This window comes from Trichosurus vulpecula, chromosome 1 (assembly GCF_011100635.1).
Source record: "Trichosurus vulpecula isolate mTriVul1 chromosome 1, mTriVul1.pri, whole genome shotgun sequence".
NCBI lineage: Eukaryota > Metazoa > Chordata > Mammalia > Diprotodontia > Phalangeridae > Trichosurus > Trichosurus vulpecula.
In genome coordinates, this window is record NC_050573.1 from 225530390 (window position 1) to 225549124 (window position 18735).

General features: G+C 42.2%; 1 protein-coding gene across 2 annotated transcripts in view; it reads left to right on the forward strand.

The window, feature by feature from the left end:
* The window catches only part of SPIRE1 (spire type actin nucleation factor 1), a 263983-nt gene that overhangs the window by 142216 nt on the left and 103032 nt on the right, over positions 1-18735 (forward strand). For both annotated transcript variants that reach the window (XM_036760909.1, XM_036760915.1), the window contains exon 4: positions 7868-7993. In XM_036760909.1, coding sequence (XP_036616804.1) covers positions 7868-7993 — 126 coding nt within the window. The remainder of the gene's footprint in view (positions 1-7867; positions 7994-18735) is intronic.

The following is an 18735-nucleotide window of genomic DNA, read 5'->3' on the forward strand; positions in this document are numbered from 1 at the left end:
TGAGAATATTCTGGGTAGTGACTTTTTTTCTCTAATATGTGGAAATTGGAATTTTCTCACAGCAGTAACTGCTTCTTTAGAGAATGAACCTTACAAATGGGAATAAATGAGCAAAACAACTTGTAAGTGTTTTGTTGCAATGGAAGCTCTTAGAGTGACACATCTGTTAGAGGATCTTGCTTTTCAGAGTGACTGTTAAGTTTTCAGCCTATCTTTGGAACTGTTAAAAGGGAAAGGTAGGTGGTAAAGTGCATAGAGCACTGGGGCTGGAGTCAGGAAGACCTGAGTTCAAATCTAGTCTTAGATACCAAGTAGCCGTATGACTCTGGGCAAATCACTTAACCTTTGTATGCCTCAGTTTCCTCAACTGCAAAATGGGGATAATAATAGCACCAACTTCCAGGTTGTTGTGAGGATCAAATGAAGTAATATTTGTAAAGCACGTAGGACAGAGCCTAGCACATAGTAAACTCTATCTGTTAGCTGCTACTATTATTATCATTATTAGCTTAAAAACCAGGAATTAGGTTTATAATTATAACATTGCGTTACCCTCTTTAAAGAGAAGATGGGGATAGGGAGGGACCATATCTGTGTGATTCATTGGCATAGCATCTTAGTTGCCTGGAGCACTGAGATGTTAAGTGACCTGCTTAGGGTTACATAACTACTAAATGTACGAGGTAGAATTTGATCCCAAATCTGCCTAGATCCAAGGCCATCTGTCTATGGACTGTGCCATAATGTTTCTTCAACTAAAGAGAGCTCTGACTAAAATAATATCATTACTGAAGTGTGGAAAAGGGCTTATTACAAATGTAAAAGCTGTAGAGTATTCACATTTTAAACCACAAAGAAACCATTATTTCCTAAATAGCCTATGTTAAAGTTTATTGAAAACCTGCATCTTTTTTTTTCAGCTATAATATTTATTGTGCAGCTTGCTGGCTTGCTTAATAAGGTAAAATATTAAGACAGACCTTTTAGCAAATTAGGGGAACATGGAATATTTTTTCTGTCAGAGTTATGGATAAAGGAAGAATTTGTGACCAAACAAGAGATAGAGAACATTATAGGATGCAAAATGAATAATTTTTTTTTACATCAAATTAAAAAAATAAAAAATAAAATAAAACCAATACTACCAAGATTAGAAAGGAAGCAAGAAACTGGAGAAAAAAATTTTACATCAGGTTTCTCTGATGAAGGCCTCATTTCTCAAACATATAGAGAATTGATCCAAGTTTATAAGAATATAAATCGTTCCCCAGTTGATAAATGGTCAAATGATACAAAAGGCTGTTTTCAGAAAAAGAAATCAAAGCTATCTAAATCACTATTAAATAGAGAAATACAAAATCAAACAACCCTTAGGTGCCACCTCACACCTATCAGTTTAACTAATATGACAGAAAAGGAAAATGACAAATGTTAGAGGGGACGTGGAAAAGTAGGGACACTAATGCACCGTGCTGGTGGAGTTGCTGAAGTTGTGAACTGATTCAGCAATTCTGGAGAGCAATTTGGAACTGTGCCCAAATGGCTATAAAACTGTGTATACCCTTTGACCCAGCAATAACCACTACTAGATCTATATCCCAAAGAAATTAAAAAAAAAAAAGGAAAGTGACAACCAAGATACTTTCAGAAAACCCTGGTAAGACTTACATGAACTGATGCAAAGTGAAGTGAGCAGAACCAGGAGAACATTTTACATAGTAACAGCAGTATTGTACAACAATTAACTGTGAATAACTTAGCTATTCTGAGTTACACAATGACCCAAAATAATTCCAAAGGATTTTCAATGAAAAATGCTCTCCATCTCCAAAGAAAGAAATGATGGAATCTGAATGCAGATTGAAGCATACTTTTTAAACTTTTTTATTATTCTTGTTTTTTTGATCTGCATTTTCTTTTGCAACATGGGTAATATGGAAATGTTTTGCATGACTGCATATGTATAATCTACCTAAAATTGCTTAAGGAGAGGGGAGGGAAAGGAGGAAGAGAATTTGGAACTCAGAATTTTAAAAAATGAATGTTAAAATTTTTTGTTTACATGTAACAGAAAACTAAAATTGAAAATGCCTTTTAAGACAGAAAAAAGCTTTTTAATGTTTATAGATAACTTTACAATATGAAAGCTATGTATTTAAATATAAATATTTTTAAAGAAAGTAATCTTTGGCTTTTAATAATCAGAATTGACTTCACAGGGTCATGATTTGTAATGTTTTATATTTTGACACCTCACTCTAAATGCTAGTACTTTCCCTTAGAGATTATCTCCAATTTTACTGTTTATATCTTGTATGTGTATAGTCATTTGTGTATTGTCTACTGTTGGGATTTGGGTGGGGGTGGGACGCCGCTTAGGGCTGGGTGGAGGGTGGGGCAGGGACTACAGCTTTCCGGGTATAACGCTTTTCCGGGTAAATCGCTGGGCGGTGCCGGCTTAGGATGAAGCCCGTCCATATAAGGCAATGTTATAGCTCTCGCCACTGGATTGGCTGCAATAGGTTATATAATGTACGGGGATAGGGGAAGAGAGTCAGAGTCGAGCAGTCGCTGTGGAAGATGTACCAATAAAGACCGTGAGCGAGATCCTCTGGCGTTCTGTCTGGTGAATTCCGGTCTGGGTGGAGGCCAGGCCGGCCGGTGACGACCGAAGGCTCGGTGTAGGAGCAGAAGAGGTCCCCCGGGGAGGACTGCCCGCGACCCCCGGCCCAGGAAGAGGCCTAGGGGGAACGCGGCAGGTTGGCGCCCGAACAGGGACCGGCCTAGGACGGCTGGACCGTTGCAGAGTTCCGGAAGAGCCCCGGTGATAGGGGGGACTAGCCCGACTAGGGCGGACCAGACAGCTTCTCCGTGCAGGTAACGGGGGAAAGGCCCGGAGATGGGGCAAGCGCGCAGCCTCCCTTTGCTGCGGCCAGAGGATCGGGACTTATTAACTTTACAGGTCAGAACTGCTTTGTCTAAACGGGGGTTGTCCGCCTCCACGGAGCAGCTAAAGCGGCTCGTGGAAAAGTTGCTGGTGGTGGCTCCGTGGCTCATACACTCGGGGTTTCAGCCGGACCGTTTTCCGGTCTTACAGCAGCAAATGCTGTCTTATCAAAAACAGTGCCCGGGTTTTCTTCTTCCGGAGGACTTTGGCTTGATGGCCGCCATTAGGGGGTTGCTCGACCCCAGGCCTCCTCCGGACACCAGCACGGCAGAGACTCAGACGGAGACCCGGCCGCTCGGTGGGGGCCCGGGAGGGGAGACTGATCTGACTGAGGTGGTGGTAACTGGGCCAAGGCCCGCGGCCTCTGCTCCCCCGTTGTACCCTTGGGAGGATATGCAGGAGGCGGGAAATGAGCGGCCTCAGGCGGAACATACAGGACAATGGCCCCTTTTAGAGACGAAAAGACTAGTCTCGGAGAACTGCTACCACGCTTCAGGCGCAGTTCGACTTTTTGGAGCGGTGGGCGCACCCAGCAAAGATGGCGCCGGTTTCCGGCCGAGGGAGGAGTCGCGGGCGATTCCCTCCTGCGGGGAAGGGGAGGCGCGAGGGAGGGGTGGTGTGCCAGAGGGCCGCCCACTGCCCCGCCCTCCAGAACAGGAACGCAGATCTACTTCCTCTTTTCCCCACTCTGACGGCGAAAGCGAAAGCCGCTATGAGCGGCTCAGCCCGGGGGATAGATCAGGCGGGTACCTTCCTCTGATACCTCGCGCGATCCGCGAAGCTATGCGGTCCGGAGAGGTGGTGGACTCAGAAATCTCTGAGGCATTTCCATTATTTCTGGATAATGGTACCCGAGTTTTTCAGCCCCTGCCGCTGAAGACCATTAGGGAATTTAAGCAGGCGGTGCAGGAGAATGGCCCCGCTTCCCCGTTGGCACAGCGCCTTCTTTCTAATATGACTGTCTCCACAGTCTGGACCCCGCGTGATTTCGATGACCTCGCGTTGGGGGTCCTGAGCCCTGTGGACTACACGGCGTTCCAGGCTATCAAAGAATCGGAGGCTAGAGCGCTCCAAGCGCGCACCGGGGGGCCCCCGGGGCGGGTAGACCTGTTGTTGGGCCGGGGACAATACAGTGATCCCCGGGTACAGGCCACTTTTAGTAACCAGGAGCTGGAGGATGTGCGGGTAGTGCATCAACAGGCATGGCAAAGGCTGGGGCGTACCTCTGCAGGAACCCCAGCTGGCCTGGCCGATATGCGCCAGAAGCCAGGGGAGAGCGCACTTGAGTTTGCCACGCGAGTGCGGAGATACGTGGACAGCACGTTTGCAGGGCCGGGCCGGGAACTCATCATTAAGCAGATCCTCCGAGAGGGGTTCCGGGGGGAGGCGAAGACAGCTCTGGCGGCCTTGCCCCCCCGACGCCACCCCGGACCAAATGATAGAAAAGGTGATGTCCCTCGCTCCTCCCTGTCCCATGGAAGTCTTGGCGACGGCCATAGAACGGGACCGGAGGGATCGCTTGAAAGAGGAGGCCGCGAGAAATGACGCCCTGGTAGAGGCTTTGAACCGCCTCGCGGTCTCCCGGGACTCCGGATCCGACCGTCGGTGCTTTAAATGTGGTCAGCTGGGTCACTTTCGGGCCCAGTGTCCACAAAGCTGCGGGTCGGGACGAGGCACCCCAAATTGCTTCCGCTGCGGAAAGCCTGGCCATATGGCGAAATTTTGCCGCTCCGACCAAAGGAACCCCACCCAGGAGTCGGGAAACGAGCACGGGGGGCCGAGAAAGCGGGCAACTCGCCCCCCCCGGTCCAGTCCTTACGGCCCGAGACTCAACCACCCTTCCCTCGTGGGGGGCAATAGAAATCCCGGTCCAAGGGCCAGCAGGAGTGCTCCTGGCCACGGGGAACCCTTTTCAGTCCCGCTATACCGTTCCCACCCAGGTGCTGGCCCCCGGTGACCCGTTACTGGTAGTTAACCCACACCCTATTCTAGTTGATATTTTTCCAGGTGAGGTCCTCGCTCAGGCAGTGCCGTTCCAGGACACAGAGGCTGATTCTTGCCTTTGGATGGAGAAGATCACAATGGACCGCCCCATGATGATCCTCCTGGTGGAGGGACAGCCAGTGCGGGGTCTCGTAGACACGGGAGCCGATCGCTCCGCGCTGCCCCGCAACCAGTGGCCTCCTCAAATTCCACGCCGACGAGCTGGCAAGCCAGTAAAGGGAGTGGGAGGAGTAGTGGAGGCATGGGAGGCCGCCAGGCCTATGACTTGGAGACGGGACGCGCTTGAGGGCCAGTTTAGCCCTTTGTGCGTTCCCGGTCTCACCTATGCACTATGGGGTCGTGACATCCTTGCACAGCTCGAGGTTACCTTGTCCGGCCCGGATACTTTAAACTCTTGAGGGCCACTGATCGTGACACGGGCACCCCCACACCCCGAATCACTTGGACATCTACCACGCCAGTGTGGGTAGACCAGTGGCCCCTCCCGTTGCAAAAGCTCGTCGTAATGGAGGAGATTGTCCAGGGTCTGCTCCTTCAGGGCCAAATTAGGCCCTCCACTAGCCCTTACAATTCTCCTGCCTTTGTCATTAAAAAACGCGGTGGAAAAGGCCGCTGGAGACTCCTGGTGGACTTGCGGGCCATCAACCGTATTATGTTACCAATGGGGAAGCTCCAGCCCGGGCTTCCTTCTCCCACGGCCATTCCGGCTGGATGGCCTTTGGCCGTGGTGGACATAAAGGACTGCTTTTTCTCCATTCCCCTCCACTATCGCGGCCGAGCTCAGCCGCAACCTTTCCCGGGCCCTGACCGGGACCTGGGATGAGGATTTTTGGGACACGCTGCACAACCTTCGGCGGGAGTACCAGGCCATCAATGGCACTAGGGTCTCCCCATGGGTCCCGCCCAACCTCTCCTCCTGGTGGCCTTCTTGGCTTTCAGGTCCGTGGTTCTCCTGGTGGCCCTACCTGGCTGCTGCGGCGGCCTTCCTCGCCCTGCTTATTGCGGTCCGCGTTCTTTGCGCCCGCATCTCCCTGCTTTCTCGCCGCCAGCGGGTTGGTTACCGCGCCCTGCGGGCCGTAGGTGTGGGGGAGGACCCCTCAGGATGGTTGGATCTTGATTCCGCTTTGTGAGCACTGCCCTATGTTTCCCCTTCTTCCTTTTAATTTTAGTTTAAGGGGTGAATTGTTGGGATTTGGGTGGGGGTGGGACGCCGCTTAGGGCTGGGTGGAGGGTGGGGCAGGGACTACAGCTTTCCGGGTATAACGCTTTTCCGGGTAAATCGCTGGGCGGTGCCGGCTTAGGATGAAGCCCGTCCATATAAGGCAATGTTATAGCTCTCGCCACTGGATTGGCTGCAATAGGTTATATAATGTACGGGGATAGGGGAAGAGAGTCAGAGTCGAGCAGTCGCCGTGGAAGATGTACCAATAAAGACCGTGAGCGAGATCCCCTGGCGTTCTGTCTGGTGAATTCCGGTCTGGGTGGAGGCCAGGCCGGCCGGTGACGACCGAAGGCTCGGTGTAGGAGCAGAAGAGGTCCCCCGGGGAGGACTGCCCGCGACCCCCGGCCCAGGAAGAGGCCTAGGGGGAACGCGGCAGTCTACCTCATTAGTGAGCTTTTTAAACTTAAGAATTGTTAGTGCCTCACACTTAGCAAGTGCTTAATAAATCTGATTCACTTGCCTAAGAGTGGGAACTTGGGAAGATGATGGTGGAGTGAGTAGGTCAGAAAATTCCAAGCTCTCCAGATTTCCTCCACAAACAAGACAAAACAGTGCCTCAGGGTGAACATAGGCAAAAATAAACAAGAATTGGGGCAGAACAGTGGTCCTCCTCAAACAACTGGAGAAGATCTGAAGAAAGAGTGAAGTGTGAACACCTCCAGGCTATCTCCACTGAAACAACAAACAATAAGCCCTGGTAGCTGGGTTGAGAAGTAGTAGTGTCAGTGTCAGCCACAGGAATTCTCAGCCTACAGGTGGAGGTGGGGGTCAGATATCTAAGCAGGGGAAGATTGAAGGAACAAACTTCTGATACCTCAGGATACCTGAGGCTTTAAGGAGCCAGCTATGTTGCCGAGACACAGTCTAGGAAGAAGGAACCAGCACGTAACCAGTGAATGCAGAAGCAATGGGGTGGGATGTGGCTGGCTGTGGGCACTTACAGAAGAGCTGAGTTCTTGCCTTTTGTTCCAGGCCGGAGGGGAGAACTGAAGGTTATGGCCACTGGAGAGTCTCCAGGGAGCAAGAGCATAGTGTGCTGTGGATTGGAAAGGGAAAGGAGTGCAGAGGTTGGCCCAGGACAAAGCTTAAAAAAATAACAGTAAGAAGGGCCTGAGGCCAGAGGCACCATCCTCCACATTCCAGGACTGGAGGTGATTATAATAACAAGCTGCTAAAAATAAAAATAAAAAACCAAAATAAAACAAAACAAAAATGAGCAAGCAGAGGAGAAAGAACCCATTATTATAATATCCCATCATTATAATATAAATGCTCTTTTCTCAATATTATAATATAAGTACTCTTTCCTCATCCCTGCTTTATAGAATCCATTATTTCTTTCATGGTGAAACTCAGACTTCACCTTCTACATGAAGCTCTCCTCATCCCACCACAAATACTAGTGCCCTCCTCCCCTAAATAACTTGTATTTGACTACCTTGTATTTATTTTGTATATGCTTGAGCGTATACGTATTGTTTCCCCCAATAGAGAATAAGTTCTTTGAGAGAAAGGATTGTTTCATTTTTTTTGTCTTTGTAACACCAGCCAGCACTAACCAGGTGTTCTGGAACTTCGAAGGTGCTTAATAAATAAATGCTTGTTAATTGATTGATTTGTAGTAAATGCGATTGATTGTGTAGGGGAAAAAACACATAAAAATGTTTTTATTATCTTACTGTTTTATTCCATAGTTGTGTGCTGCCCATCTCCAAACTCAATCAGAGGCACCAAACCACTACCAGGCAGTATGTAGAGCGTTATTTGCTGAAACAATGGAGTTGCACACATTTCTTAGCAAAATTAAGAGTGCAAAGGAGGTAAGTACTGTTTGATATTTTACTGGAGTTTTGAAGATAAGCATATGTTAACCATGATGAGAATTTTTAAAAATTAATTTATTTTTGGTTTTCAACATTCACTTCCATAAGCTTTTGAGTTTTAAATTTTCTCCACCTCCCTGCCCTTCTCCCTCCGCAAGACAGTATGCGATCTGATATAGGCTCTACTTATACATTCATATTAAACATATTTTCACATTAGTCATGTTGTAAAGAAGAATTAAAACGAATAGGAGGATCCATGAGAGAGAAAAAACAAAACAAAAAAAGAGAGCAAATAGTATGCTTCCACATGATGAGAATTTTTAAAAATTCATTGAATCTGTTGAGCAATGCTTCTCATTCAGAATGCTAAAAATTCTTTGTAAAAGGGATTCATACATAGATGACCACAAAGGTCTCATCCAACTGTAAGCAGTGATAACTGTCACTTAGATAGTACTTTAAGGTTAACAACTATGTAAAGTAGGTAGCACAAATATTGTACTTGTTTTATAGATGACAAAATGAGGCTGGGATATTAAATGACTTAATGACAAGCTGAGGCTACACAGTTACTAAATATTGAAGAGTCTGTGATCCTGTGTCATTTATCTAACTGAATATTTGTTCAGTGCTTTTTTTTAAACCTTTTTACTTTTTTTTCTTCAGGATTTTCTCCTATTTTTAAATATCATAATAGGAATCCCATGTTTACATTGGAACATTTTTTAAAAGTTTTTTTTATGAATATAAGTATACGACCAAATTAGAACTTATTTACCTAATGGATTTTCTATGTTCTTTGCTCTTCATTTTGTCTCTCTCTTGTTTATTTAAAAAAAACCCATTAAGTAATAAGGTAAAACTTAAATCTTATGGTTTATTTTTGTCAGGTTGGTTCAAAAAAACTTTGATGAGTAAAGGAGATTAAAACTAAGAAGCATATAACCCCAGACCTCATTTTAGCCATTTGATTTACTCATGATGCTTCTCTCTCCTTTTTAACATAGATTACTTAGTTATTGTAATTTAATCCTGAGCTGAACATTTAATATTAAAGATACTTATAAAAGTCTAAACAGATGATTCTATTTGTTTGGGAAAGTAAATCATAATCTTCCATTTCTTTTCTGGCTAAAGCACATAATCTAAAATAAAGCAACACTTTGACATTTAGATCCTCTCTGCTCTGGAACCACTGAAAGGGGATTTAGAAAGTTGGATTCAAGCAGCAGTTAATCCAAGATTTCATCCAGTGAAACTTCTTATGATTGTTTAATCACAGACCACTAGGATCTGCATCATGCTGTCATTTTAGAATTCTGTGTTATTCTTTGCCTTTGTTCCTTTTTTCACAAAATAGCACAGAGTTAATAGGGAGCTTAATCTAACCTTTTCATTTTACATCTGAGGAAACTGAGGCTCAAGAGAAATGAATGATAACATCACGCCATTAGTAAGTGGCAGAGGCCCTGTATTGGAACTCATTTCTTCCAGTTCCAAGTTTAGTGGTCTTTTCCACTTAACACCAGGACTTTTAAAAAAGTTGGATAACTTTTGGTTAATTTCTCTTCAGTAAATTCATACCTTGCAGGGGACTAAAATCAAAGGAAATAGAATTATATGACAGATGGAGGGAGAACTTTATATTACACATAGATATAATGGTGAGGTGCTGCTATCTGCAGGAGGACTTGTTTTTTAACATTGGCACTGATAGGCTTTCAAGAATACTAGTTAGGGTTGAGTGAGCCACCAGATGATTCTGTGTATCGTGAGCTAATTGATCAAACAATTCTCAAGGCCCAAGTAAGACCTGGCTTATGGTATTTCCTGAGTCCCTTTGCATAGGTACATGTGGAACCTGCCTAGATCCCTCCATTACCAGCTTTTTATATTAGAGTGTTTTAGCAAGGCAGTAGTCACAACATCAACGATAACTGTGAATGTGCCTGTGTAGTTCTGTATTGCAAAATATAAGAGACTGTATAGAAGGTGGAAGAAGTAAAACGTTTATTCAGACACCAAAGCACCAAATCCCCAAACCAGTAAGTCCGACCCATCCAAGCAGCAACCAAATCCAAAACCAGTAAGCCCACTTTTCATAGCTGCAAGGAACTTAAGACATAATATCACAGCATTGGAGCCTTGCCATCCCATTAGCCTTTCCCCCACTGGGGTCTTCCCACAAACACTCACAAATCCTAGCTCACTCCTTGCCTGTGTCTTTCTCCTCCCACTGTTCCAACTTTCTCTGAGCATTTCTTGTTCCTCTCTTCCAGTTCCACTCATTCAGCAAGTTCCTCCCACCACATGTGACTTAAGCTTCTTGTGACATAAGCAGGTCACATGGGCCCATTACCACTACATAGAGCCACAGCCTGAGTTTCTGTCTAGGGATGTGAATTTTGTGATAACCCATAAATACTATGTCTCTCATCTTATTAAGTTTCTAGTCTATCTCCAAACTTAGTGTAAACCGAAAGGATTTCTCACTCACCTATGTGTATTTTAGTAAAGCATAATTGAAATTGATAAAATACATATGTAACAAAACCAAACCCATTTGTAAAACTCCTAATTAGGCATTTTATATTTCTTTTTTTTTTTTTTGACTTAACTCTTTTATTATTTACCAAAGTAGTTTATTTTTGCATAAGAAAGGAGAGAGCAAAGATGGATAATAGAGAGTCGATTCCAGGGTTAAACAAACCTATGTGTGGAGAGGTGGAGGGGAGGAGAAAAATGCATTGACTTTAAGTTAACAAGCCAGGATGAATTAAATCTCAAGATACAAAAAATCTGGCAGATATGATTGTATAATCACAATCAGTTTTAGAATTACTGAGAAAGCAGAGGTGCCAGAGCTCAAAAGAGAAGATATGTTCTTTATTTCCGAAAGGATATGAGGAATAGTTTGAATTCTCAAAACAATTGGCTAAGAAGCTTGATTTTAAAAATCTTTTTTTTTCTTAATCTTTTAGGAATTTGTTTTTTTTTATTAATTAATTAATTTATTTTTAGTTTACCACACACAGTTCTACATAATTTTGAGTTCCAGATTTTCTCCCCTCCTTCCCCCCTCCCTCCCCAAGACAGCCTGGCATCTCATATAACTACCATGTATAACTTCGCATTGAATTAATTTGTACACTAGTCAAGTTGTGGAGAAGAATTATGACCAATGGAATGAATCATGAGAAAGAAGAGACAGAACCAAAAAAAAAAACAAACCCAAAAACAAAAACAAAAGAGAAGAAAAAAAGGCAAGCATGTAGTGCGCCTCAATCTGTATTCAAACTTCACAGTTCTTTCTCTGGATGAAGATAGCATTCTCCATTGTGAGTCCCCTGGAGTTGTCCTTGCACCTTACGTTGCTGAGAAGAGCGAAGTATGTCAGGATTGGTCCTCACGGAGTCCACATATCTGTGGTTGTGTACAACGTTCTCCTGGCTCTGCTCCGCTCGCTCAGCATTATGTCGTGTAGGTTTTTCCAGGTTGTTACGAAGTCTGCATCATCCCCATTTCTTATGGCACAATAGTATTCCATTACCTTCATATACCACAGCTTGTTCAGCCATTCCCCAATTGATGGGCATCCCTTTGATTTCCAATTCTTGGCTACCACAAAAAGAGCCGCTATAAATATCCTTATACATATGGATCCTTTTCCCGCTTGTGTGATTTCTTTGGGATACAACCGTAGAAGTGGCAATGCTGGGTCAAAGGGTATGAACATTTTTATAGCCCTTTGGGCATAGTTCCAAATTGCTCTCCAAAATGGCTGGATCAGCTCACAACTCCACCAGCAATGTAACAATGTTCCAATTTCCCCACATCCTTTCCAGCATTTATCATTTTCCTGTTTTGTTATTTTAGCCAATCTGACAGGAGAAATGTGGTATCTAAGAGTTGTTTTGATTTGCATTTCTCTAATCAGTAGTGATTTAGAGCATTTTTTCATATGCCTATAGATAGCTTTAATTTCTTCCTCTGAAAACTGCCTGTTCATATCCTTTGACCATTTCTCAATTGGGGAATGGCTCGTGTTCCTATATATTTGGCTCAGTTCCCTGTATATTTTAGAAATGAGGCCTTTATCAGAGATAACTAGTTGCAAAGATTTTCTCCCAATTTTCTGCTTCCCTCCTAATTTTTGTTGCATTGGCTTTTTTTTGTACAAAAACATTTCAATTTGACATAAGCAAAATTATCTATTTTGCATTTTGTAATGCTCTCTATATCTTGTTGGGTCATGAATTCTTTTCTTTTCCATAAATCTGATAAATAGACTATTCCTTGCTCTCCTAAATTACTTATAGTATTGGCCTTTACTCCTAAATCATGAACCCATTTTGACTTTATTTTGGTATATGGTGTAAGATATTGGTCTATGCCCAGTTTCTGCCCTACCATTTTCCAATTTTCCCAACAGTTTTTGTGAAATAATGGCATTTTATATTTCACTTCAGCTCAGAACTGCCTGAACAACTAGTTGTCTATTGGTAACATGGCCAGATTTGTGCCAGATCACTTCATGTTGATGGCCATTCTACAAAAGTGCTGGAGTAATTGCCAATTGCCAGGACTGGCACTCTTTTTCTATAGAGAAAATAAAACTAGTAATGTTGACTTTAATACTTTCAAGCAGCAATGCCCTACCACTCCTAGTAAGGCTGAAATCTTAATCTCTCCTGCTCATTATTCTGTATCTGGTGTTTGCTAGGCACAACAGAATGCCTCTTTAGGGAAAGGCCCAGGTGTCCATTTTCAAAGTATCCCCAATATAGCCTTTAGTGCTTATTTAGGTGTAGGCTTTAGGTATGAGGTAATCTTAAAGGGAGAAAAGGACTCCTTTGGCCCTCACCTTTGGAATGTGGAACAGTCTCTGCAGAAAGTGTGATAGAGTAACTCAGGGAAGGACAAAAAAAGAAGTTGCCTGCATCAATGAGGGCTCAGGAGAGATTGAAATCCGTAATGGAGTCACATGGCAGGGTATATGGGAGAGGCAGGGGAGTGACAGACATGAATGATGGCATGGCAGATTACTGAATTTCTAATGTTCAGCATAATGAAGCACTAAACCAGGCAGCTTTTGCCCAGCTAGTTAGCCAAGAGCAGGAGGGAAGGGAGATGATTTCCTCCTTTCCCCATGTTTTTAAGACAGACCCCTGCATGTTGGGAGAAGTGTTTAGAGTCTGGTGATTTGGGTTTCTGGAAGATGTAGTCTCAAACAATTTTTTTTTCCTTCCTTGGGAAGGATTGAGATTACATCAGGCTCTAGATACGGAGACACAAGTAGTTTCAAGTGATCAAAGAGATGGAAGGGTGACTGGAATGAGTGAGACACTAGAGACTGGGAACCAGGTGTTCAGTGAGGTGCAATACCCTGTGGGGCTACTGCTATAACCATGGGAAAACTGCAGCTACCCCTGCTTTCAGAGGCACAAATAGGACGTTGGTTGCCGACTTATTTTGGCAGAAAAAAGTTCCAGAGTGTGAAGTATGATTTCTCTTCCTTTACTCTCCTTTCTGTCTGAGTAGGATAGAAGCCAATTCTAACATTTATTCTGTTCTGTTAAGTTCTTTTCCCAATTTCTGTTTAAATTTATATTTCTGGCTAGCGTAATGGCAAGCAAAGTGGGACTTTTTGTTTTGCTCTTTTTTCTTTTGGAATTGTAGTTCTTCTCAGCACTAAGGTAATCAAGTGCCTTTGACTGAAACTTGCAAGTGTGTTTGATTAATCAAGAGTCTTTGATGACCTCCTTAAGTCACAAGAAAGCCTAAGTCACATGAGTTTGAATCACATGGTTGTGACAGCCTCTGTGGGCTGACCCAGAAGAAGTGTGTATATATATATATACTCTGAGGTTAGCATTTTGCTTTGGGGGCTCACTCATTGGAAGACTCTTAATGTGATTTGGCCAGATGAGACTGGATAGCTATTAAGGAGCAAACCCCTCCCACCCCCCCTCCAACCCCCCCCCCCCCCCCCCCGCTTTGAAAACTAGGTGTTGGTGCTTCTTTCTCTGGTAACTATGTATGCATTGCTATGGTAAGACAGAAGCCTGAAGCCTGTCTATTGATTTGTGTTATTTTCTCAGTTTGTAATTTCTGTTTGTATTTGCTCTGAAGTTCAGGGTGCTGACTTTTCCCCCTGAACTAAGTGAATGATATATGTATGTTTAATTAAAGTAAGATTGTTAACCCCTTAAATTTGCTTTCCTTAGAAAAGCAGATCAAAGAACTTGTGCTAGCAGCCCTCCTGTGTGCTGGTATTGTTGGCCTTACAGTTCCACAGCAGCTGCTAGTAACATTGTTGATACAGCTAGATACATCCAATTGATTTAATAATGGCTGTTGATCTGTGTACTGTCTTATTTGGGGAACTGCAACAAAGAGGAATAATGTTTGGGTATTAACATATAGGAAGAGAAAAAGGACCATGGCTTAAACACTCTTATCCCCAAGGGTGGGAAGGGAATAAGCATTTATATAACATCCACTATGTGCTAAGTTATAGAGACCCGTCATTGATTAGGCAAACAGTTTGACATGTTATACATATGTAGTCATGCAAAACAGATCCATAATAGTCATGTTATGATAGAAAGTATAGACAAAAAGAACTCAAGAAAAATAAAGTTTTTTTTTTAAAAAGTATGTTTCAATCTGTATTCATACACCATAAGTTCTTTCTCTGGGAATGTATAACATTTTTCAACATAAGCCCGTCAGAGATGTCTTGGATCATTGTGTTACTGAGAATAGTGAAGTCATTCACAGCTGTTCATCGTACAATATTGCTGTTACTTTGTACACATACATTTCACTTTGCATCAGCTCATGAAAGTCTTCCAGGTTTTTCCAAGAGCATCCTGCTCATCATTTCTTTTAGTACAGTAGTATTACATCATAATCACATACCACAGCTTGTTTAGCCATTCCTCAATTAATGGTCATCCCTTCAATTTCCAGTTCTTTACCCCAAGAAAAGAGCTGCTATAAATATTTTTGTACCTATAGGATCTTTTCCTTTTTGTTTTATCTCTCTTTTGGGATACAGACCTAGTAGTAGGCTATTGCTAGGTCAAAGAGTATGCAGGATTTTATAGCCCATTGGGCATAGTTCTAAATTGCTCTACAAAATGGTTGAATCAGTTCACAACTCCACCAACAATGCATTGATGTCTCGTTTTTCCCACATCCCCTCCAACATTTGTCATTTTCCTTTTCTTTCCTATTAGCCAATCTAATAGGTATGAGGTAGTACCTCAGGATTGTTTTAGTTTGCATTTCTCCAATCAACAGTGAGTTAGAGTATTTTTTTTTCATATGGCTGTAGATAGAATCCTGAAGAGAGTAAGGTTCACTCACTCCCCCTCAGCTCCCCGCTCTTCCCCTCCACTGTAAAAGCTTTTTCTTGCCTCTTTTATGTGAGATAATTTACCCCATTCTATATCTCCCTTTCTCCTAGTACATTCCTCTCTCACCCCTTAATTTTATTTTTTTAGATATCATCCCTTTATATTAAACTTATACCTATGTATTCCTTCTAACTACCCTGATAACGAGAAAGGTCTTATGAGTTACAAATATCAGCTTCCCATGTAGGAATGTAAACAGTTTAACTTTATTAAGTCCCGTATGATTTCCCTTTCCTGTTTACCTCTTTATGCTTTTCTTGAGTATTGTGTTTCAAAGTCAGATTTTCTATTTAGCTCTGGTCTTTTCATCAAGAGTGCCTGAACATCCTCTATCTCATTGAAGGTCCATTCTTCCCCTCCCCCCCCACCCCAAAGAATTATACTGTTTTGCTGGGTAGGTGATTCTTGATTGTAATCCTAGCTCCTTTGCTCTCCAGAATATCATATTCCAAGCCCTCTGATCCTTCAGTTTAGAGGGTACTAAATCTTATGTTATCCTGACTGTTTCTCCATGATACTTCAGTTGTTTCTTTGTGGCTGCTTGCTATATACCTGTTGACTCTGGAATTTGGCTGTAATATTCCTGGGAGTTTTTTCCTTTTGGGATCTCTTTCAGGAGGTAATCAGTGGATCCTTTCAATTTCTATTTTACCCTTTGATTCTGGAATATCAGGACAGTTTTCCTTGATACTTTCTTTTTTTAGCAGAAGAAATATAATTCTTTTTTATTAAATTAAAAAAATATTTTAGATTCAAACACCATAACATAAATGCAGAATAGAGAAAAGAAAAAAAAATATCATAAACTTAAATATTGGATACAGAGTAAGGGAAAAAAAGCATTTCATATGCATACCAGAACATAAGAGAGGATTCAAAATATATAATCATAAATTTTCATTTCAAGAAAGCCTGTATAATAAATATTACACATTGTGTTGAGAGCTGTCCGTCTTTTCTTTGCCTCAGTGTGAGTTTTCTTTTGTTCTCTACTGTGTATTTTTAACTTTGTTCTTTTGTCACCCTCTGCCCCCCAAGAAGGCTGCAATTGAGTGCAGTTCTGTTTCTACATGGATATGGATATGTACATATGTATATACACACATATATACATACATATATAGACATATACTTTCCCTATCAAATTCTACTCCTGATCTTTGTTTTTATGTTTGTGCATGTCTCTTGTTTCCTATCCCTCCTGACTCCTCTATTTTACTTCTGCCTGCTACCTTGCCCTTCAATTACTTACTTACTTAGCCTAGCCCCCTCCAAGGATCCCTCCCGTATCCTTCCCTTCCCATAAATCTAATCACTCTTCTGTAGCCCCCTATAACCTATTCCCTCACTCTCCCCTCTGGAGATCCCTCCCTTATCCTCCTGTTCCCATTGATGTAAACACCCTTCTATAACCCCCTTTAACCTATTCTCTCACCCTCCACTCTAGAGATCCCTCCCTTGTCCTCTTCCTATCCCCTTACCATTTTATTTCTTCTGAATTTAGAAAACCTTTATACTCTTCTAAATATATATGTATTGTTCCCTCTTAAATCCATTCCTAATGAAAACAGGTTACTAGAACTACCAGCCCTCCTTCCCCATCTAATTCCTCTCTATCAATTCTTCTTCTTGTACCTCATTTGCATAAAATAATTATTCCTTTAACTGTTTCTAAATAATTTTACTTTTAAAAGTCATATCATACCCAGGTCTATCCCAATCTTTCTTACAAACTACACAATTGCTAATGATAATCTTAGACATATATACGTTTTACAGATATAAAATGTAAGCAGTCTATTCTTATTGAATCCCTTGGAATCAGTCTTTCGTATGTACCTTATGTTTCTCTTGGCTCTTATATGTCAAATCTTCTATTAATTTCAGTTTAAAAAAAGTCTTGAAAATCGGACAGTTGATCAAATATCTGTTTTTTTTTCCATTAGGATTATGCTTAACTTTGCTGGGTATGATATTTTCAGCTGGAGCCCCAGTTCTTTTGCTCTTTGATATATAGTGTTCCAAGACCTGTGGTCCTTTAGTGTTTCCACTGCTAGGTCTTATGTGATTCTAACTGTGGCACCATCATATTTAAGTTGATTTTTTCTTGTTGCTTTTAATATTTTATCCTTAAGCTTCAGAATTTGACTATAATATTCCTGTGAATTTTCCTCATAGGGTTCTTTTCAAGTGGTGGTCAATGGTTTTTTTTTTTTCTATTTCTACTCTCTTCCTTTATTCTAATACTTCAGGACAATTTTCTTTAATTATTTCTTGTATTGTACCAAGATTCTTTTTTTTATCATAACTTTCAGTTAGTCCAATTATTCTTATGTTTTCTTGATCTGTTCTCCAGATAAGTTGTTTTTCTTATATTTTACCTTCTCTTCTATTTTTTCATTCTTCATATTTTGTTTAATTATTTCTTGATCTCTTATAACTCTACTGGCTTTGCCTTGCCTAATTCTGACTTTTAAGGTGTCATTTTCTTCCTTCAGATATTGGTTGACTTTCTTTTTGTAATCTTCTTGGTTTTATTATTATTATTATCATTATCTTTATTATTATTTTCCCTCAGTCTTTTTCATTTGATTTTTAAGGTCTTTTTAAAGTTCTTCTATGAATTCTTTTTGGGCAGGTCACCGTTTGATGTTACTCTTTGGGGTAGAAGAGGATTGCTTTGCTTCAGTATCCTCCTCTGAAGATGAACCTGATCTTTTCTATACCCATAATAACTTTCTGTGGTTGAATTTTTCTCCTTTGCCTGTGCATTTTTTTTTGTAGTAATAGCTTAATTTTTTTAATCATTTCTAGCCCTGGGGTATGGGGGATGCTGCCTCTTGCCCCAGATCTTCAGTTCTCCCCTCTAGCCTGGAATCAAAGCCAAACCTCTAGCCTCCTGTAAGGGTCCACAGCCATGGGCTTTTTGCCCCACTGCTTCTGCACTCACCTGGCATGTGCTGGTTCTTTCTCTCCCCTACAGCTCTTTGCAGCACAGCTGGGTCTAGCATTCCTTATCAGCAGAGGTTCCCTTGATCTTCCCAGGCTCAGAAACCTGACTCCCTTTACTATCCCGGGGGCAAAAGTTCCTGTGACTGGGGCTGAGGCAGCCTCCCAAACCAACTAACCTCAGGGCTTGCCTCCTGTTTTTAAGTGATCCCTAGTCTGGAATATTTACTTTTCACAGAGACCCAACCTCATCTTGGGATTTTTCTTCTGATTTTCTCTGATTGTCCAGGAAGACCCCTATTGTGCCTCTATTCTTACTTATTTTTGCTTGTACTTTGTTCACCTTAAGGTGCTATTTTATCT